A 23023-nucleotide genomic window follows, 5' to 3' on the forward strand; every position below is an offset into this window, starting at 1 on the left:
GGAAGGATTTTCTATTTCAATTACCCTGACAAAGGTGAGTCCAATCAGGTCCTATTTCCACTCAGAACCGGGTACAGCACTTTGGAAATGAGCCCAGCATAATTTGGAATCGTTATTCCATGTGCTGGGAGCAGTGCCTGAAGAATTTCCCTCCACCTACAGGCAACCCACGCCGGCTGCCTTGGCTGGCTGTAACACTTAAAAACCACCTTTAACAGGAAATGCCTTGGCAGTTTGTGTCCACAGGCTGGGAAGCAAGCTGGAGGGACCCAAGGTGGAAATAAAGATCTGACTAGATGCCAGGTTTAGAAATAGATTGGTCAGTTCCTGTCTTCCAGCCAAGAAGAAAAAAAGAAGGCATGGGTTGTTGCTGGGGTTCCTTTTTATTTTGCTCTTCTACTATGAGCCAGAAAAAGCTTAGAGATGTAACAGTGGATTCTTGGTACTGCCTAAATGCACCTAGAGTGGGGAGAAGAGAAGAAGCTGTGCTTTGCTACCCTAGTTGAGGTGTAGTGTCCCAGGAGAACTGCAACCAGCTGTCCAAGGCAGAATAAATCCTGTGGATGCTAGCTTAAATCAGTGAGGACCGTTTGGCAAAAAGGGCTCAAAACTGCTGTCCTGTTTGGGCTTTTCCACCAGAGTTAGACAAGTTTTGTCAGAGATATATCCTGCATATGTCGTGGTCTCCTCAGCTTCTACCACTGAGCTTTCAGGGAGGTTGGGAAAGTGTTCTTTGTTGGGTGCTTTGCTTATTCTCTAAAAGGGCAGTAAAGATACTTGGAGTCTTGCAAGTGCTTCTGCAATGCTTGGATGCTTGGACGGAAAGCACAGCATTCAATAAGAGCAAAAGGCTGTGTTCACCCCACTGAATTCAATACTATCTCCTCAGGCCTGGAAGAGCTGTGTGTGACAAAAGCCATCAGAGAAGGAGCTGTACTGTGTGTCTAAGAGACAGGGGTGACCCCTACCAATGGGGCACTTGCATGTGATGAAGACAAACAGTGGCAAAATGTCTTTGACCCACATACTCTGCTGAGTCTGCAGTGTAATTCCTGCAATCCTCAAGGAGCACCTTTGGGAACAGAGCTGTTTCCAAACCCTCTGTCTCCTCAGTCACTAAGGGAGCGGTGCCTGCAGCGATCAAAATCAAACCTTTCCCAGAGAAGAGGTCCACAAAGATTAAACATTTTGGTTTTCATCAGCAAGCTATCTTCCTTTGATGATGAGCTGGAGCCAAAGCACAGGTTTAGTCATTCAAGCTCTTATACCCTGTTTTTGAGTGTGTGCCATATCTTCACTAGGCAGCCATACTGCCTGGTTTGATGAGTTTTATCTCATTGGCAGCCTTGATTAGTCACGTTCGCGGCTCCTCAAGGCCAGTGTGATGGCTGCTTTGATCTGCCTGGAAGCCACTGGGCTTTGGCAGAGGAAAGCAATCCTGCTTCAGAATTTTGTCTGAAGTTTGCAGGAGGTACTTTGTAGATCAAGGAACAAAGCAGGAAGAGAAGCAAGCTGCAGACAGAGTTATATTCCTGTAGCATGCAAATACCAGGATGCCATCATACCCCTAGTCTATGTGCCAAAGAGACCATAAGAGCTGTCAGGAAGGTTGTCTGCAGCACGACAGAAGGATGTTCCACCTTTCTCCAGTAACTTCAGAGGATACAGATCCTCAGAAAGGCACACAGAGACACAGAGGACATTGTGTCCTTCACCTGCTCCAGACTTCCCCAGAGGTTAGACACTACAAATGATGCTCAGCTGGTAAAATGAATGTGTCCTGAAGTATTCCTGGGCACCAGGGTCATGGAACATCTTGTGTATGGGCTCTCGGGTCCCAGTGGATTGGGGCGGGCTGCCTGCCTACTGCTTGTTGAGAGGGGACTCTGGATAGTCCTGGATCCTGACCATGCTAGCAGTTGTTTGGGAGAATTCAAGTTCCCCTGGGCCATAAGGGTGCTAGGGACCACCTTAACAACACACGGGTTCCCTTAGGGTTGTGCCTGTAGGTATTGGTTGCTGGTTGGGGTGTGCTAGGGACCATTTTAACAACACACGGGTTCCCTTAGAGTTGTGCCTGTAGGTATTGGTTGCTGGTTGGAATATTCTGCCCTCCAGGCTGGAGCACAATCAGGTATTAAGCTGATCTGCCAAGTTCACATTCTATCCACTGACCAGTCTCTGCTTTGTAACTTGTCTTCTCATTATAACTATGAGAACTAAATGTTAACTTGTTCGATGTTTGCGTTATGGAGTGCACACAAACTCAGGAACAGTTTTGTTTTGCACTTGCTAATCTGCACATGTGTGTCAAGATTTGATCGATCTTTTTCTCAAGAAAAGTTGAGGAAAATACAGTTTCAAAAATTTGGTTCTGGTTGAAAACTAAAAAAAAAAAAATAGGATAATTGTTTTGCTACGTTTGGAAGGAGAGTTTAGAGGTAAATGATCTATGAATTTTATGTTAATGCTTGAAGATCACCATAGGTTTCTTTATATACTATCTGAATGAGAATCTTTGAACCCAACTGCTGCCAGGCTTCAGTCAGCCTTGGGATGAGCAGTTTACATAAAAATATACAGAGCCTGCCTTGCAAACCAGACTTCAGTTTACAGCCACTGGTGCTCTCATACTATTTCACTCCAAGTGCCAGTTTTAATAGCTGCAAGAGTATAACACTGCAAGTGTGTAAGTGTTTTACCAGAAGTATCTTCAGGTCATACTCAAGCAGCTACTTTGTGGTAATAGATTCTTACTCCATGTCTGCCAATTGGGTATATGTGTCCAAATTTATGGTACCATTCATTTTTCTAAGATGAAAATCTAAATAGTTAGATTTGAGAATAATCCTTGAAGCAATCTTAACTTTTAATTTCCAGTATACCAGATATTCCAGGCATGTTCATTTTACATACGTGCCTACGTGTTTCCCATGTAACTTTTGACAAATATTTAGATTATTCCAGGAAGAATTCTGGCTCTAACTGATTGTTTTCTAATTATGTTATACATGTTCATTTTACATACGTGCCTCCATGTTTCCCATGTAACATTTGACAAATAATATTTAGATTATTCCAGGAAGAATTCTAGCTCTAACTGATTGTTTTCTAATTATGTTATCTGTTTACAATCTGTGCTCCTCTCAGCTTGGATAAGAAAAATGGGCTAGTAAGTTTTGCACTTTCCTAGTCAGTCTCTTCTATTCTATGGTTCTTGCTTGTTAGCTTGTAGTATTTTAGTATTACTTTTTAAGGTACTACTTTTAAATCAAATTTTTTTCCATTACAAGGCTACTGCGTCTTGTACTTCAGGTGGGCTGAGACAGAAGCTCAATAGTCTATATTATAATTACAAATTTGCTTAACATTTTATTCCGTGGTGTTTGATTCATTCCAGCTTTAAAAGATTCCAGTAAGAGATCCATTAACAGCGACTGGAAAATTGAGCTTCCTGGTGAGTTTCAGATCGCAGGCACTACTGTCCGGTACGTGCGAAGGGGTCTGTGGGAGAAAATCTCTGCCAAAGGACCAACTAAAATACCACTGCACTTGATGGTAACTTTATATCCTTTGTTTGTGTTTCTTAAGTGATGCAACATAAAGGGTTTATATCCTAGCTGAAAGTTAAATTTTGATTGTTTGCTTATTGACCAGAGCTTTTTAAACTGCTGTCGTGCCTCACTTTGCATTCTCTTGCAGCGTTGCAAAGGCTGGAGAAACCCAGCTCCCTGTGTAAAAATAAATGATGCTGGATTGTGGGACAACATGCAGTGTCCCAGTAGGTGCATATAGTACAGAATACTCCTGTAGTGTGTTGCAGACAATGTGACAGATCCATTCTTGCAGACATAGGTTTCCAGGGGTCTTCTTTATTTCATGGACATACCTGCTCACACACAGGAAAGGATATTTGCTGAAAAATCTCAGCTGGTGCCAGAACATATTCTGTATTTAAATGCACTGTTGCTCTAACAGAAGAGATGTAGATTTGGGGGGTACAGATGCTACATTTGAATTTGACACCCTGTAGTGACTTAGTTACACATGGAAATGTTCTGGGTTTTCTTTATGTTGTTTTTTAAATTTTATGTATTTTAAGGTGTTCTTGAAAGTTTTTCCTAATATTCCACATAGTCCTGTTAGCCAGGTATGTCATTTTATAAGAGGTCATATGAGAACATGAGGGAGAAGTTCACAGGGGTGAGAAGAACAGGACTGGCTTCCCAGTCCTGTCACTGATGGGTGAGGGGGTGACTCACAGGCCAGTCCCTCAATGTTGGTGGTGACCTCAGTGTTTCTATCTGTAAGATAGCTGTAATAATGCCTGTCTCATGTATGTGTTACTAGTTGAAAGTTTGCAGAAAGCTTTACAGTTTCTATAGTGAGGTTTGCATACAAACATAGAGTATTTTAATGTATGCATTGTTTCCTGTAACTGTTTTATCCAATTACATTTTTGTGTGTACTGTTTCTTTTCCCTGTGACTTTTTGCCACATTTATTCACTGAAGGCTATCTGTAAGCAATCCTAAAAATCAGAAGTCTCTTCCTTTCCTCACCTGAATTTTTTGGCTGTTCGTTGTGCAACATTTTGTGGCCCAGTTTGAAAAGCTCAAAAGTTGCTTGAACTTTTCACACACATGCAAAAAATAATGCTAATACTCCAGTTGCCAGTACTTTCCCTATGTGAAAATATGCTGCATAGGAACATGAGGTGTTTCTTCTTTGCTTTCTCAGACAGATGAGGGAGTTCACCAGGTTCACATAAAGACCACTGTAAAGCTGGAGTCAAAGAGGTTACTACTGAAATAGTCAGTGGTGCAGGTTTGGGCACACGGGCACCTTTCTGACTCAACCATGTAATTCAAGGTCTGCCCACACAAGGGAAGTGTATACAGGAGCCATCTTCATCATCAGAAGAGTCAGCTTCTGCTTGACTTTGGCCTTAACACACATCTTCCCTCCTGAAACCAGGACTATGATGAACTATCTTGTACTGGCAAGGTCTTCCTAACCTCATGTAAGAAAAAGGAGTTGCTCTGGTACCACTTGTGAAGATGCTGTGTAGGGTTCCTTTGCCAGCTCTTGGACATTCCAGGGCATTACTTCGTTGAGGTGAACTGCAGGAAAATCTGGAACCAGAGTTTGCGACCTTCAGCGTCAGTAGAGCTTTGTTTTTAAAGAAATACTCTTTTCCCCTTCATTAAGGAGTAAGCAACTAGCATAGGAAACTAGTGATTGTGAGGTTCTCCATGAGTATCCTTTTCACGTACAGACTGGCATTTTCAGCACTTATGAGCAGAGGAAGTTTTCCTTCTTCACCTTCCCCCCAGAAATGATTAAATAGGAGGAAAGTAAAAGTTACCAGACCATTAAAAAAAACCATGTGGCTTAAAATCACTGCCAGTCATAAACAAAGTACACGTGAAGCCTTTTCTTCAAATCAGATATTAATCTTTTCCTTGATACAGGGTAGCGGGTTTCATTCTTTCAACGCCAGAGAGCAGGATGGTTACCCGTTACCTCTAAATAGAAAACTGTTGTTCAAACAGTGGTGGAATACACGGGACTGACAAAGAGCCAGAAGCTTCAGTCAATCCATTGTGACCTGCATTTGAAACCAATTATACACACATACACACACACCCCAATTATATATGGCTACGAAATTGCATGAAATTGGTTTCATATGGGCCTTTAGATTCACTAGTCTTGCACCCATATTGAGATAATAAGGATTTCTTTTTAGGAGCTGGTTTTTAATACTTGAGGCATTTCTCCAAGTGCATTGCTGTAAGTATATTTCTTGGAGAAATTAATGTTTGTGTAACTAGGCCTGTGCTAGACCTCCTCTCGGCAACAGAGGACAAGCAAACACTCCCAGAGCATAAAGATGCTTTAGGCAAGACTGATTGATCAATTCTGTAGAACAAGCTGTTCATCTCTCATGCACATAAACAAAGCCAGAGCAGGACTTGAGTTCTTTGCCTCTGACTGCCTGGTATTTTAAATTGTGTTTGAAAAAAACCAGCATTCATCTTTGAAACTGGAATGGTGACTGCCTAGTTTCAACCTTGGTATTCAGTTCTGGAAGTAAAGCTCCCTCTGTAGCTGAAGCAAGATCATATCTCTGTTCCCCACATCTTCTGGACAGTGCTTTTCTGCCCAGGGCTTTTCTGCACTGTGCAGAGCAACTCATGGGTGCTGAGTTTGTGTAGCCCCACAGCATTCCCTCCACAGACCTCCAGGATCTCAGTGGCCGCAAGCTAGACCCCTTCTTTCAGCACATAGGGCTAATTTTTTGGTTAAATGAGCTTATGACAGCTTTAGTGAGATTATTCATTAAGTAGGAGTGATTGCTGCAAATCTGAATGGGAAACAATTATTGTTGGGAGAAAAAAAACATTTGCAAATTTGCTTTTAATCAGGCAGCAGCTTGCTTTACTTATTATAGCCCTACTCAAAATATCTTATTTGATAAGGGGCTGCTCCTATTTCTGTAGGTGACAAGACTCAGCAGAATTCACTTGTCTAATGCTGCTGAGATTATGGGATAATAAATATAAGTAAGTCTAAAGCCACACCATCAGCATTACAGTAGTACTTCCATGGCATTTGTTAATAGTGTGATTACTCAGATTCCATGGACCTCATACTCCTTTGGGTATCTTCTAGACACTTCTGACTCAAGCCAGTGAAAGTGAAGGCCAAATGAAACCCAACATGTAAATCTAAACAGGACCAGAACTGTCATCTGCCTGTGGTGAAAAAATAAGCATTTTTCTTTGTTCCTCTGTCTCTGTTAATAGTCAGTGAATTTTGGAGTAATAACACTAGAGACATCACATGTGATCAGCCTGCTGCTGGAAGCAGGTTTCACTTTCCTCTAGCAATATGCAGGGTATGAAAATATGTATGTTGACAGCAGCTGTATGATATGGCTCTTCCTTGTCATCCTCAGGTTTCTTGTCAGCAGGAAGAGTCACGCTCACTTTGAGTGCCACATTGCCCAGGAGGCACATGACTTATTTTTTGCATTAGTTATTTTTGCTTTGAGAAGGATCACCTTGTTCCTTCAGACGTGTTAATAAACTTTTCTGCCTTCAAACTAAGGACTGCTGCAACCCAACTCAAATGCAACAGTAAATGCTGCAGCTCACAGAATCACTGAAGGGTTGAAGTGGAAGGGGACCTTCCTTTGGAAGAGGTTGCCTCTTCCAGACTCCCTGCTCAGGCAGGACAGGATGCCCCATCCCTGGAAGTGTTCAAGGCCAGGCTGGACGGGGCCTTGAGCAACCTGCTCTAGTGGGTGGTGTCCCTGCCCAGGGCAGGGGGTTGGAACTCGATGATCTTTGAGGTCCCTTCCAACCCTAACCATTCTATGAATCTATGATTCTATGCCCAGGACCATGGTCCATAAACAGTAGAGTGTTAACCCAGAACTTCCCCATTCTCTACAAAGGTCTCCAACCACAAGCCTGAGTCTCTGCCTGAGGCTTGCAGACAACTTGTTTTCTAGAAAACAAGGGTAGGACAGGTGTGACGAGTCACTTTTCAACTCTACATACTCATTAAAATAGTTATTATATGAGAACTGCTGATTAAATCCTTCCTGTTGTCTTACTGTTTGTCTTTAGATAGCCAGTGGCCTGCTCAGCGCATTTGAGGCTTAAACAAAGTTGTGCATCGAATTCCAGGTTTAGACATCTCCATGGCTGTTTTAAATATTCACAAATCCTAGGCAGTTATTGCTCCTGCAGATGCCCTGGTTTACCAATACCACTGTAATTTCAGGTTTCTAGATAAAGGTTTGGTTGCCTTTCACAAGGTACTTCTATTTTAGAAATAATTGGCCCGAGACAGCGTTTCCAGCGTTACTGTCTCTGCAGTCTGTTGGCTTTCCCAGTACACAGTGTGTTGTAACAGTTTTTCTTTTCCTGCTGAACCAGGTGCTGCTATTTCATGACCAGAATTATGGAATTCATTATGAATACACCATTCCTGTAAACTATACTGCTGAAAACAGAAGCGAGCCAGAAAAGCAACAGGATTCCTTGTACATCTGGACGCACAGCGGATGGGAAGGGTGCAGCGTGCAGTGTGGAGGAGGTAAGGCTCTTTTGGAAGCTTGGTGGGACTTGCTGGACGGTGTTTGCAGACACCAGCCATTAGAGAGGTGCCTGCAGAAGACAGTGTTGCCAAAGCCTAAAGGAAACTGGCCATGGGAATGGATGTTGCTGTAATGAACTCAAATGAGAGCTCATTCTCACCAGCTCTCCCAGCTATCATCCACATCCCCACAGTTAATTTTCACCCAGGGTTTTGGCAGGGACACGGCTTTGTCGGCTCGTTACCGTAGGCTGGAACTGCACCTGGATTAGTGCTCCACGGATGGCTCGAGGCGCTGTGTGCAGCCCCATATCTCAAGGCTCCGTCACATTCTTGGAGCAGAGTTTTCACAGGTGTTCAGGCATGTTCCCTGAAAGACACTTCCTTCCCCAGGGATGGAACGGGGGCAGTGCTGCTGTGACAACTCCTGGAGATTGCGTCAGGCGCTCTTAAATGTGGGGTGGGCTTTCTGGGAGCACACAAGCACGCTGCAAATCACACTTTTCAGATGATCCCTGGGATGTGCTGAGGCAGATTTGCTGAAACCTGAGGGGAGGAATTGATGTCTGTGAAACCAGAGACTGGTTTGTCAGCCACTGACCAGTGAATTTTCAGAGCTGGAAGAAGGAGGTTTTTTTCCCTGAGGAAAAGAGATCATTTCCATGCGTTTTGGCCAGTCTTTCTTCACCAGCAGGCCAAATTATTTATCATATTAGAAGATACAAAGAAAGAGTGCTCACCTTCCAGTTTGAAGGCTCACTGCCCTCAGTGTACTGACATCATGGATTAATTTTTTTCTGTAAATATAGCTCATTTTAAAATGGACACTTACTTTTACTCGTGTTTTAAAACAGTAATTTCTTAGAGCCATTAAACCCTCACATGAATGAGTAGGAAACTTGTTTGTGACTCTTTTGATTTGTGTTCCAAGCCACATTGGAATCAAATCAGTACCTGGCAACATGGCTCCCACCGGTAGCACCTTGGTCTCTTATAAATGCTTTTACTACTTATCCAAGCTGGGAAGGGACTTTTTCCTTCCATACAGGCTTTTATAATTTTTTTATTAACAGAATTTGAGTTATATATTATTATCTGCTGCAGATCATGCATAAACTCCATTTGATGCAGAGTCAAGGTTAAGAAAAGGATCTGAGAAACCAAAATAATTAGCAGTAAGGCAAAGTCATGGTGCAGGGATGGCATTTTCTTTGTCACATCTGGTCGTTGTCATGCCACCCCGTGGCACAGCCTTCCTGATGTCACACAGTGGAAGGCTGAAGCCTGAGGGCCACACTGCTGTGTTTTGGTGAAACTCTGAGAAGTGCTGACTACTCCTGAGATGTCTCCTGTTTGGCAAGGTTTTTTAAGTCATATATCTAGAGGACCAGAAGATGAGAAATAATTTATTTTGGTGGCTTAATTTCACCTCTTTGTGAAATACAAACAAGCCCAGTTTATCACTCTTAAGCTCTGGTGACTCCTTTTCAACCTGACTCTTTCTGAAGGGGAGCAGCAGGAGGCAGCTCTCCTGTCATCAGTCACTGAGGGGTGGACGGTTGCGTGGCTTCAGCTTCTGTAGCTGGAGCATCTGGCCTGGGTGATTACAGGGCACAGGTACATGTGGAGGAGGAACCAGAAATGAAAGCAAATTGTTTCAAGATCATTTTCACATCAAACATTAGAAAGAGAAAGCCCAGTGTGCTGTTCCTGTGAAACAGTCAATTTCACAATTACTGGGGAAAGATTTGTAGCTTTTCTGAAAAAAACTCAAAGGAACAGTATGAAGGTAAGACAGAAGTGAGAAATAAGATTGCTTACAGAGGTAGTAGGTCTTTGTAGATAACATCTTTTAGAGACAGTAGGGAGCTCCTAGGTTTTGAGTTTTGATTAATTGGTTGACACTCATTAACTGGTTCTTAGCCATTGGTTGCCTTTTTCAGAATTGTTTTTTATTTGACTTGCAGGTGAACGGAAAACCATTGTGTCCTGTACTCGAATTATTAACAAGACCATGACACTGGTGAATGATAGTGACTGCCAACGAGCGAATCGCCCCGAGCCCCAGGTCAGGAAATGTAACACACACCCCTGCCAGTCACGGTAAGGAGTTTAAAAATAAAACCCAATATCCTTTTCTTTCACAAATCGCCCATTTCCAAAGGCTCCATCTGGTGAACATGGTGAAAATGTCTGAAAGTATTGGAACACATTGTTAGCCATAGTAACCAGCTGTAATATTCATTTCCTTTTGTTGAGCAGGTCAGATTTTCATTTACCTCTGAGTCCGTTTAATTTGTGGCCAGTGAGGCCAGATTCCATGCAAGCTGGGATGGTGGTTTTTTTCCCCTTGGCTGCCTCCTGGGTGACAGAGCAACTTGCAGTATAAAGCTAAAGAAGAGTGCAATGAATGCATAGCTAACCTTTTATTTCTTTTAATCAGCACGGAGTAGGGGCTGATTAATTGTCAAACAGTGCTACAAAAAACTTCACAAACAACCCCCAACCTTTAAGTTCCTCCAGCTGACCTGCTGTGTCCTGTGCCTGAGCTGTATTAGCGTAGTTTAGACTGGGCATCTTTGGGCAAGAAGTGTCTCTTCTTCATGTGCAGATGTACAGTGTCTGGCAACACCTGTATAGTTTGGAAACATACCTGAATCTCACTGAAGTCAAGAAATTAAGAAGAAACTTATTTTAGATGCTTTCCTCAGTAAGGGTGCTTTTCTGCATCGATAGGAGTAATTAGAAGTCTAATAGTAATAAGTTCTAAAAATAATAGAAAGCTCTCTCTACTTTGGCAAGCACTTTTAGCTGAATTAATTTTGATCTGCATTATATAAAAAATGACATTTCTGGGCAAAATAACAAAACACATAACGGCAAATTAATTTGTTCAGTTTGCGAACAAAAAAGTTCACTCTCACGTTGCATTGTGGAATAATGTGGACGCTCCATTTTTGACAATAGTTAGAACAGAATATCAATTTAGCATAAAGCTCAACAATAGCTAAAAAAGCATATTCAAAACAACCTGTGCGGTTGCATCTTGTATAATCAGACAAGCCAGAGAAACGTACCTACAAAGCTAATCCTGCTGGCAGAAACAATGGGGAAAATGAGAAACAACACACTTCCTTCTAATTAGACCTGCACTCTGATTAAAGTGCCCTGAAGCAGGGAAATCCAGTGTCAGGTAATCCATCAATAAGGCCAGGCTGTTTCAGGTTTCGTTTTCTGTCTGTGCTGCCTGTTGTTGCTGCTGCACAATATTGTGGCCGTACTGCTTTCAGGGGTACAGAAAGGTATAATGAGATGTCCCACCTGCTTCTCGGTGTGTAAGGGGAGCCAGACTCCCAGTGACTTCAAGGAAACAGCTGTTATTTCCATGAGGAAGTTTCCTAAATTCAGTGACGTTGGAATTTCTGTCATGTCGTTCTCTCAGAAAGACAGAAACAAGGACCATCTGCTTGAAATATTTATTCTAGACCTTTTGTGACACCATTGGGAGGAGACTGGAGTGAGCCCAGGCAGGTGTATGGAGGGGTTCCAGGTGGAAATTATAAAGCTCTGGAAGAAGTAGACAGCTTCTGCCTCTCCTAGTTGAGAGCAACAAAGGGAAGTCTTGGCCATCAAGTCTATTAGACCCATAAGACCCACAGTGCTGCTTCTCATTGGGACCTCCGTGATCCTGAGCCCTGGATGAAGCCTCCTTTTTGTTGCACGCTTTCACAGTGACATTGCTGCCTGTCCAGGCAGTGACAGTGGGTTAGGTTAAATCACACAAAACCTCCTGAGAACAGAATACTCTCTTCCTATATCCAGATTGTGTTCTTTTGTGGATTCTGGTCCAGTCCTTAATGTTATTCTAAGATATCTCTTCTTGTGAATGGAGTTACCAGGTAATTTATAACCACAATTTACCACAGTGGTCTCCAGGAGTAATTAGCACTGGCACAGTGACACTCTCATCGGTCCATGTCTTTGTCAGAGCAATGACAGCAAACACCAAATGTGCTTAGTACCCAGAAAGGCCACAAAATCCTTGCTGATGATCTGATAGACCACACTCTCTCACTCCCTCCGTGTAGACCACACTTTCACACTTAACATGCTTTTGACTGGAAACATTTTCAGAAGCACATTCTCTGTGCCTCTGTAGAATTTAAATTTCCACTTGCGTTTGCCCACCCAGATATTAGAAATGCATGCTTAGCATATTCTCTGACCAAGAACATCTTAAAGAAACCGTTCTCTTTCACCATGTCAATGCTTTTTTATGAGTCCTGAATTTGTTTTAGGGTTTCAAGTAAAATTATTGTAGCATCTTGTTACAATAAGGTCCTTTCCCGTTTCCACTCAGACCTAAGCCCTTTACCTGAGTGCAGAAGAAAGAACAATGCTTTCCTTTCTGTAGTAAACCTGCTCTGTTTTGTGTGTTTTGACCTACATTTATACTTTTACTCAGAATTGAAAAGAATCACCTTACAGAGAATTTATCTCTAGGGAAGGGTCTTATGGCCAGCACAGGAGTGGGTCATAGGACAGTCTCTGTTTCTCTTTTGGATGTGTTGTGTGACTTTAATTTACTGTCCCACACTGTCCCTTTGCTTCTTCTAACATCCGTATGTTATCTGAATTGCAAACTCTTTGGGATGGGGTGAGATCATGTTGAGTAAATGGAGGAAGAGGAGGAGGCTATTGCTGTTGAGATTGTAATGAAAATAAAAAAATAATAACCCACGTTATATATATAAAGTGATCTGGAGGAAAAAAAAAAAAAAAAGGGTATGATATTAATAACAGTGTCTTTCTTCCAGCACGATCCCAAAGTGCTTTGCAAATTATATATCCCTTTGAACTTCAGCCACCTCTTGGGAGAGCCAAATAACGTGGGGCAGGGGACAGTATTTTCATGAGGCCAAGGAGAAGATTAGAGCTCTGCAACTGCAACCCAGCATCTGAAAAAAACAAAGCAGGATTGAAAAAAGGATTGGATACACTGACATGTTTTAAAATTAAACGTCAGAGAAGAGAATTTTCTTAAGGGTTTTGTTGAAACTGGCAAAAATAAAAGAATCTTTCATTCTTTATTATTGTTACTCTTTCACCTTTTAAAAAAATGCCTCTTTTTCTTCCTATTTTATTTTTTATGTTCCTTGACCCTCTTTTTCCATTAAATTCTTTACAGCTTCCTTTCCTGTCCCAACTGCACCCTATTAGCACCTCTTTATTCTAATCCTTTGCCTAGCTCTTTAGATATTTTTTACAAAACCCTGCTGTAACCAGATGGAATCTGGATTCTTGCATGCGGTGCGTATGGGTTGTTTCCAGCACACTGAACACCAACCCAAATATATAGGCAAACCCAGCACTCATGTTGGCACAGGACTCAGAAATCACAGATCACATCAGCTGTTATTACTGAAAACATAGGTCGGCCAGTGGCCACACACTTCAACATGCATGGTTGGGTCTATGAATATCAATCTGCTCCCCTCTAATGCAGGAAGAGAACCAAAACCACGTGAATTTTCCCAACTGTTAGACTTGTAATGGCCTGTATGCAAACACTGTTAATTTTCCTCCTCTTTGCTGTAAGAGATTTTAATAGAGGTTGAGTTCTTTCAGGGACCTGCTGAATATGTGATGTTCCTACACGGATGCTTAACAGCAGCATAAAAGCCAGAAATCCCTGCCTTCATCTACAGAAAACCACAGGAGACCTGAGCCCTTATTTTCACTGTTTAGGACTTGAAAGTATCTCCTGAGTCCAAGGGTTAGTTTTCTGCTACTACCAGCAGCATGTCATAGACTCCTTTTTGCTCCACAATCTCCTTCCCTCACTGGAAGGCTCCTCTGTGACCTTGCTGTTCGTGTGGGTCAGGAACTTTTCTTTCCAGCCTTAATTATTCATTGTCATGTTTCAGCCATTTGTTCTTGCATCAGCTCTGTTCCTTTGCTTATACAGTATTTTCCCTCCCTAGCTCTTTGCCTTGGGCTAAGTGCCATATGATACAGCAAACCAATGTATCTCCTCCTTCCATCATTTTGCTGGGCTAAATCCATTGCTTTTCTTTAACTTTTTATTGGATCAGAGATTGTGCATCAATTTTTCATTCCCTTGGTCTCCTTCTCTACCGGTGCTCTTAATTTATGTTATTTAAATTCATAATTTGAGTGCATAGGTGACCAGAATTTTATGGAGAAACCCAGTTTCTCTGGGCTCATACTCTTCCATCTTCATTGGCAGTAACTCTCCAAATACGTGCTTTGCTTTTTTAAAGGCTGCATTGTATTTGTGGCTTACAGTCATGCTAGATGTTTTCCTCCCCATTTGTTTCAACATATGAATCCTACTTTAAAACAGAAATGCTTGTTATTAGTCCCCAAGCACCCAACCTTGCACTGCATGCTATTAGTTTTTATCCTATCTCTGTTATTGCAGTACTCGAGGTTATTCAGCTCTTCCTGGATGACATCCTAATCCTTCATTGCATTGACAATGCTTTTAGACTTTGTATTGTCAGAATTTTTCCTGATTTTTCAGCAGTTTTTTTTTTCTTTTTGTGCCAAGGTTATTAATGAAAATACTAAATTAGACCAAATGCAAGACAGATCTTTCAGGAAGTCCACCACTAACCAACCTACATTCTGTTCATACCTGATGGTCCTTTACAGCACTAACTGTGGCCAGCTCTTGCCTACCACACAATTTATGTATTGATACCCTTGTTTCCCAGCATATTACCAGTTTCTCCAACTTACATTTTTCCAGTGCAGCAAAAGGAGCTCTTTACTAATAACCAAATAGATTAAATCTACCACATTTACTTTGTCTGGAAAAGCAGTTATTTTAATCAAAGAAATACAGCCAATGAGTTTTGCCTGGAGGAAACCTATGTTGCATCCATTTACCACTATGTCCTTGATTATTGTCTCCTTCCAAATCTGTTCTAAAAACTGGCACGCTGCTGAGGTCAGGTCTGTGGTTACCTGGATTGCTTCTTTCTTCCATTCTTCTATTCTGCTTTCACTTTTCCATCCGTGGACTGGAACCTAACACTGTGCTCTCCAGGGGCTCACACACCACAGTAATTCCCACTGGGGAGAAAATCAAGGCAGTTGTAAGAGTCAGGCAAGGCCCCAGCTGGCTCGACACCTTGCAGGCCTGCCCAAAAGGCTGGTGACCACTCAAAGCACGGTGCCTCAGCGTGCGAAGGTTGGTAGTGCCCATTGCTTTGGTTCCTGGTCTGATGTAGGCTCATGGTGCTTGTCTCTATGACCCTTGCTGTCTGAGAGTCCACCTCTCCCTTTAGACTCCACCACAGACCTGTGACCGTGCTCTGTTGAACGGTCCAAGAATACAGAAATCAGTCTGTCTCCCTAATTCTGCTCTGTTTGCACCATGTTTATTTGCGTTATCATCACAGGGAGATAAGGAGCAGAACAGTTTTGAATTTATTTTGTGAGGTGGAAGTCTTGCGAATAGTAGAATTTGAGGGGGAGCAGTATGATGGAAAACTCCTTAAGAATGTTAGCAAATTACTTGCAGGGCTGTATGGAAATTGTACTAAACTGGAGGGATGTATTGGGAGTGTCTGCTAACTGAAGGCACTGAGCTAGAGGTTTAATGGTTCCAAATGGGTATGTTCTTTCATTAATGCAGTCAGACTCCTTTGGAACCTGTACGAATGTTTGTCATCCATAAGGTCCAATGGCAACGAGTTCAAAACCTTATCTGTGCCTTGTGCTAAGAAACATCTCCTTTGGTGTGTTTTGAATTTGGTTACATGAAAAAAAAAAGAAAAGAAGGAACAGCCATGGGGAGGGTTTCAAATCATTTTAGTCTGGAAATCTGGCATAAATAGCAATGTTAGCACCCTCGGATCCAAGGAGGCACCACGTAAGAGCTCATTTTGAAGTACTTCCCAAAACTGGAGTTGGGATCTCTCGAATCAGTTTGAGCTTAATGAATTTGCCAGGACCGTGCTGGACACTGTGCGAGACGCGGGGACTGCAGGCGGCCGAGCCAGCGGGCAATGCTGCGCCCTGGTGGCTGCTCTTCAACCCGGGCTGCCGGCCATGGGTGGCTGCAGCAGGTCCCCGGCAGGTCTTGAAGGAGTAAGAAGCCAAATGCTGTAGACCAGGAGGTCTGCGACTCTTCTGGACAACCTTTGCCACGTCCTGCTGTGGGCACGTCTGGTTATCACCATCCACTAGAAGGAGACAAAATCACACGCATTCCAGGTTGTAGGCAGTTCATCAAGGACAGCACCAGGCAGTCAGTAGGTAATTAGCTACTGGAAGACAAAAAGATATTTTCAAGCAAACCCAGCAACTCAACTCGATGAAGCAATTCTGGAAGATAAGTACGAGGTTTCGGAATGGGCAGAGAATAGAATGAAGAGGTCTTACTGGCTACTGCTAAATGCATTTGCGGCAAATAATTCAAGATGACTTGCTAAAGCAGAAGCTAATTTGGCATTAGTTTTCACATGAAGTCATGACACAGGTTTCTTAGCTTTGGTGTGATCCCCCAGGCCGGCTTAAATCACAGTTCTTCCCATTATAATATTTGACTCAACAACCTTATGGTTGGACATTTCCTTGTTTTAAAATGTTAAATGATCTGTGCTTCTTTGGTTTGAGGTTCTTCAGGCCAAGTGCAGTTCTTTAACCACAAAGAAGGATTAGCAGGATAATCTAGCAAAATATTTAATCATGAAATTCACTCTTACTGCTCCCTGCTGTAATGCCCTTCACACTCTTTGCATCCTATGGTGTGAGCTGAGGAAAAGACACTGCCTTCCTTGAAAGGCAGGGAACGGAGCTGGACTCCAGTTGCCTCATCAAAGATCCACCAGCCGTGGATCAGGGTAGGGGTAACTTGCTGCAAAAGGGCTCTGAGGGTGCTGATATTCTGTGCCATAGTGTAGTGAGGCAGCTGCCAGCAAGAAGGACACCTACTCACACCGACACCACACCGAGTCCTCCAAAACAGAGTCATCTGCTCAATTTGGGGGAGGGAGGAGGGAAAATACAAAGTTATCCATTTGAAAAAAAAACTTCCCAAGTTGCGTGTAAATTCTAAAACAGTGTCCTGTGGTTGATCTTGTAATTGGTGGGAAATGAAAAAAAATAAAGCTGTCAAAATGATAATCACTAAAGAGAAAAAGAAACCTGTGTGAGTGAAAGTTGGCAAGTCTGTTAGCAGAATGACTACTGTACTGGAAAATTACTGAGCACTGTTTATAAAGGCAATCAGACAGGAATGTTAGTCTTGGAGTCCGACTTTCGACATCAGCAGCTGTATTATTCTACTAGATTCCTTGTACTATTTTCAAAAAAAAGAAACCCACCTTCTAGTGACTGGGTGTGGCATAACCTGTTCCCAAAAGCCAAGATTCACCTGATTATTTTGACCCCAGCACGGCAGAGGTATGGCGGAGAGTTTCAGAAGTGTGTACGGAGGGAAAGGTAAGGATAGCAGAGTGTGGGGATTTCATGGGAATCAGGAGTCCATTTGTAAACAGCATTTTCTTGCTTCTACGTATTCAAGCATGAACTTAGTTTGATAGCTGTAAGCAAGAGTTATCTGACTGTCAATTCCACGCGACTGATTCTCAGAAATCTTTTCCAGTTCTCCTTGCTAAAATTATCCAATGTGAAGTCTTGGCCCCTCTGCAAGTTGCTGTGAGTTTTGCCTAACGTGGGTAGAGCCATGGTTTTCACCCAGGTGCCTCTGAAAACCCAGAGCAATTTTGACATGACTTTGCATCACAAACTGGTGCTAAAGACAACCAGTGGTAACTAGATATGGAGTTATCCTCACCTGTATATTACTGCATCAATGTATGTTAAACCAGATGGCATGCAATACAATCTGTTAGAAACAGAACCCCCAGATTATACTGCTTTAGGTAAGTTTCTGTCAGAAGTGCTTTATTCAGACTGGCAGCGTCTTGTTTAGTAGCAAATTTCCTCTGATACTTTATTCAGCGGTAGTACAGCCTCATAACTAGTTGTAGTTAAGAGCCAGTTCTAAAAAAAACAGGTTTAATAAGAACAGAAAAATTTCAGTTGTTACAAATGTGTCTTTGGTCACATCCAAGCTATTATTGTGAAAGCAGGGAAATTAATTTCACTGTAGCATTGGGAAGGGAACAAAAGGGCCTGTAGATAGTGGCTATGTCATGGACGTTTAATTAGTGGAACAGAACCAACCTGCAGGCACCGATCTTCTGCAGGGCTCAAGGCAGAAATAACCAGGTGAAATTTAATGGGCTGCAGTATTTACCCTAGAACGTGTAATGGCTTTATGTTATAAGAGACTACAAATCTCTGAAAAGTGACCTCATGTCTTTTGATTGCACTCCTCCACCCCATCCTTCAGCCTTGACCCATTTTATCTTTGTAGCATTTTTTCCCAAATCCTTAGCTACAAGTCTTCATTTGCAGACATTCATCTCCCCTGGGTTTATGTACATAGTGCTGTAGACCATTTTTTTCCTAGAAAATGTGGGAGTCTTAAGCAAGTAGGTAGAGTGGATAATTCAAGGTTAATGACTAATCCAGACCATAGAAAGATCAAATGATGAACTGAACCTCTGAAAGATATTGCAAGTTTGCTCCAGGGGCCTGCCAGATGAGTGTTGCCAAAGAAGATTAGAAGAAGAACTCCCAATTCCTCAGCAGAGATACTGAGAGGTCAGAGGTTGAGGAAGACTCAGAAGACAAAGATTTAAAACAGCCCTCTCAGATTGCATGTGCTGCCCATCCCAGCTTTTTGAGGCTACAGAAAAATAGACCCTTCTGGGCATTTTGTAGCTGGAAAGACAGCCACTGATTGGGTTAAAAAAATCTGTGCTTAAAATCTCATCACTTTCTTCCTAAATCTTACCGCCAGCAGGGATCATCTAGCTCTTGAATCTTCTATAGAGGTAAGATTACAAAAAAATAATACCATGGATAAAGCCATCCCTGTGGTTGTGAGAAAGATGAGTGTGTTTGTCACATAAATCAGGACTTGTTGGAGAAATGAGAGGCTCTCCAGGGACTCCAGCTAAAGCTCTCACATTGGCCAGCAGAAGATGGGTTATAACCTGGGAGGCAAAGACCAAACTGAAAAGAACTGTGGTGTCAAGCAATCCCTACGATCAGTTTACAGGCTTAAAACATAACTGGAAGCCAAATGCTCTATATGATATACACAGGGCTTAGTGTACAACAGTTAATTGGCTTAGTTAATAATACAGAGCTAGCTTGGGGTTTTGAGTTAGAACACTGGCGTTATTTTTTATATTGTCACAAGAAAAATACTTACCATTAAAAAAAAAATTAAGTCTCATTCCTAAACACATCCAGGTGTTTTCAAAAGGTGTGATGACAGTGTAGAGTAGAATTTGTCTGTAGTGTAATTTAATGGTAACCTTAATGTGATACTATTTGTGCAACACATTTTTCTTCCCTGTGTGTATATTACTTACAGATAGTAATTATGCTAATACCTCCTGCACATTACCAAATATGGAACTGGCAGAAATTTTCATATTTAATCACTTTATCCATAAATCCTTTGTCTTTCCACTTGGGTTGTGAATTCTTTTGTTGAAATATAGTTGCAGATTCAGTGTCTTACAGCTGCCTAGTAAGGGGGGTTCAGAAGAGGGGATAGATCAGGGCACTGCCAGTATTGCACTCACATTTACTTGTTTGCCAGATCATTTTAACGAGTCATTGAACCAAGCAGAGACTTCCCTGAAAGGACAAAGTTTTGTGGTCAAAGCAATTATCCTCCTACACACCTTTGAAGTATCGTACTTTACGGATATTATTATTATTATTATTATTCAATCATTTAATCTATCGCTTGTCTCTCAGCTATGAAATTAAAACTACCACAAATAGCCTTTAATTTCTAAGTATTTTGGATCCATGTTAGCAGCAGTTGTCAGAAATTGGAGAGAGTGGGCTGTGAGGTTTCAGAGATCCCTTACAGCGTAGCCCCAGCTTATTTTCACCATTGGGCTCGGATCAGGGGTGGATGTAGTGGGTTGGTAGCTGAAGCTGGCCATACAGATGCCACTCTGACAAAAAAGCTGGAGACTGTGTTTTCATCACAGGCACCACTTTGTGTTGATTCCCTGGGTTTTGGCTCATGTCCTGTCCAATCATTCTTCTCATGATGATGATAGTTATACTTTTTTCTGTGCCAGTGTTCCAGTTACACTCTGTCCTATCAGTGCTGGCACTAACTAGAGACCACCAAGCAGTGTAGAAATTAGGTGATTTCTCCCCTCCACAAGAGCAACCAAAAAAAAAAAGGAATTTTCCTTCCTAAAAGGAAAGTTAAGCCTTACTTCTTAAGGCATCTTGGAAACAGTTGGCACGTTGAGTGCTGCCCATCCTAAATGCAGGCTCACAGATAGCCTCTGCCAAGAATGTATTTTTATCTTTTTCCTTTGCTTTTAGTCCCTTTCCCTTTTTCTCTTGCCAGTAGCTGTAGATCACAGTGAGAGTACAGTGCTGAAGTGAATATTAGTTCAGCAGAGCCTGTACAGAAACCATTCCTGGCCCTGTGACTCAGATTCAGCTCATAAAGCAAAGTCACCCTTTGTGCCTCTGTGCCCTTGTTGAGCAATTCCTTCACCCAGATAGATAACTCGCTCCATTTGCTCTGACAGGGCAGAGCCCAGCTGATATCAAGGGAGCCCGGCTATTAATTTTCATGAACACTGATTTCTGCACTTCAAGGCTATTTTTGTCACCCGTTCAGTCCCAGTATTCGATTACCCAGCTGGCATTCTCCCATTCCATAAGCAAAATACCAAGCCCTCAGCCACAGAGATGCACCAAAACTACTGTCTAGAGAAACAGGTTTGGTGTCCTGCCAGCTGTTTTAGCCAACGGAAATTCACAGATGTGTCAACTGCTTTAATGCACAGAAGCATTTGAGCAGGGCCTTGTTTCACAAAAGACAGGTGGCCAGCCTGCCCCATCCCGTCCCACTCAAACCAACTGGCTTCTGCCTTCACTGTCAACGCAGTCATCAGTGCTGTCACACCAGGTCACCCGACAAAGCATTTGGCAAATGAATTTGTGACAATTGCACCGAGTGAAGATGTTCCTCCAAATTGTGCTGAACTGCTTTTTCCCTGGTCAGGAATGGGAAGATGGATGGGAAACAGTTGTTTGATTTGTTTAGGAGAATTACACAGCAACTTCAAAAGAAATGTGGTTAATAAGTTGGCGTGTGCGGTGCTCTGCCTGGACCATGGGAGCCTTCAGCAAAAGGAAATAGTATTTCTGAGCAGACTTGGTTTTGAGAAGTCTTATTTGAGCCACTTATCACAATAGACAACCCAGGATTGGGTGACAAGGAAAAGATTCATGGTATAAGGATACTGATCTAAATGATAGTCCTAAATAACAGGCTAAAAGGTCAATTACCTGGTGAGAAAGGCATGAGAGCCTTCCGGTGCACAGCGCCTACACAGTTATTGTTCCAGTCTTTCACTCCATCCAGGAATGCCTGTAATTACAGAGAACATGTTCCTCATTGACAGATTTCAGGAAGCATAAAGACTGATGCAGTTTGTCTGTAGGAAAAAATAAATGTCTCTCCCTGCATACCTCCTCCTTCAGATTCTTCTTAAGACTTTTTATTCACTGCTTTGTAGCCCAGCTCTGACCACAGAGGTGCTTCCCAAACTTGCTGGAGTCAGGAGGAGCCCCTCAGTTGGCCTTACACTGAGCTAGAAGACAGTGGGGTGAGGTTGCTTCATTTCCCTTGCCTGTCCACAGCCGGGGACTGCTCACAGCAGCAATGGGTTCCTTGCTTTGGAGGAACAACGTTGTGCTGGGTATTTGCCAAAGAGCCTTTAAAGACTTAGCAAAGCAAACAACAGCAAAAAAGGCCACGTACGTGTTCCCAGCACACTTTGATCAAAGGGGAAGGAAATGGCAACTGAAATGTGCTTACAAAGTGAATGAATCCCAAAGGCACAGAGGAACGGTGGGTGTAGGGACATACCCCCTGACCCCATCCAGACTTGGTTATGGCACATCCTTGTGAGCTACGGCAGCTTTAAGACATTGTAGAATCTGTTCTGTAGGGGAAATCTTGTCTTTCTTAAGTACTTGAGCCTTGGCAGTTAAATGAAGCCTAATGTTTTATCTCACCAGTTTTTTAACGTTCCTTCTCTGCCTCCTTCCCAGGTGGGTGACTGGCCATTGGAGTCCCTGCTCTGCTACTTGTGAGAAAGGTGTCCAGCACCGGGAAGTGACTTGTGTTTATCAGCTGCAAAATGGCACCTACGTTAACACAAGAGACCTCTACTGCCTTGGCAACAAACCAACAACGGTGCAAAGCTGTGAAGGACGGGACTGCCTTTCTATCTGGGAAGCATCAGAGTGGTCAAAGGTAGGAACTTGATTCAAGACTGCACACAGCTCTGGATACACTTTCCCTTATGCAGCTAAATGCTTAAAATTAAGAATGTTGTCAGCATACTCCGTGCCACTGGGTTGGACTGTCATTTGTTGAGATAATCAGTTTAAAACTGAGGTTTGTATTCCATACCAGATGAGTAATTAAGGCGTGTTTCAGATATCATGCTATAGAAACTGTATCTTTCCATCTGCAATCTCTGACCAGCAAGGAAAAACATTTCAGTGACCTGAGGCCAGAAGCGTAACCCACCAGGGCTTCTGGCTCCATTTAAATGCAGTATGAAACAAATACCAGATTTATCAAGCATCTGCATGTTACAGAGAATGTACAGTCTTTGGGCCTTGTCCAGCCTTCTTTTGTGTAATTCCAGGAATATGGAAAAGCTGGTTATACTTTGTATAAAAGGTCATCTCCACGTAGTCGCAGAGAGTTAAGAAACTATTCTCAGATTTATAAATGC

The 23023-nt window shown here is 42.5% G+C and overlaps 1 protein-coding gene across 1 annotated transcript in view; it reads left to right on the plus strand.

The window, feature by feature from the left end:
* The window catches only part of ADAMTS17 (ADAM metallopeptidase with thrombospondin type 1 motif 17), a 190859-nt gene that overhangs the window by 140848 nt on the left and 26988 nt on the right, over window positions 1-23023 (plus strand). The window contains exons 18-21 of the mRNA XM_014946094.1: window positions 3401-3558; window positions 7952-8111; window positions 10079-10214; window positions 22329-22533. Of these exons, the coding sequence (XP_014801580.1) occupies window positions 3401-3558; window positions 7952-8111; window positions 10079-10214; window positions 22329-22533 (659 nt within the window). The remainder of the gene's footprint in view (window positions 1-3400; window positions 3559-7951; window positions 8112-10078; window positions 10215-22328; window positions 22534-23023) is intronic.

This window comes from Calidris pugnax, unplaced genomic scaffold (assembly GCF_001431845.1).
Source record: "Calidris pugnax isolate Ruff unplaced genomic scaffold, ASM143184v1 scaffold134, whole genome shotgun sequence".
In the NCBI taxonomy this organism is placed as follows: Eukaryota; Metazoa; Chordata; class Aves; order Charadriiformes; family Scolopacidae; genus Calidris; species Calidris pugnax.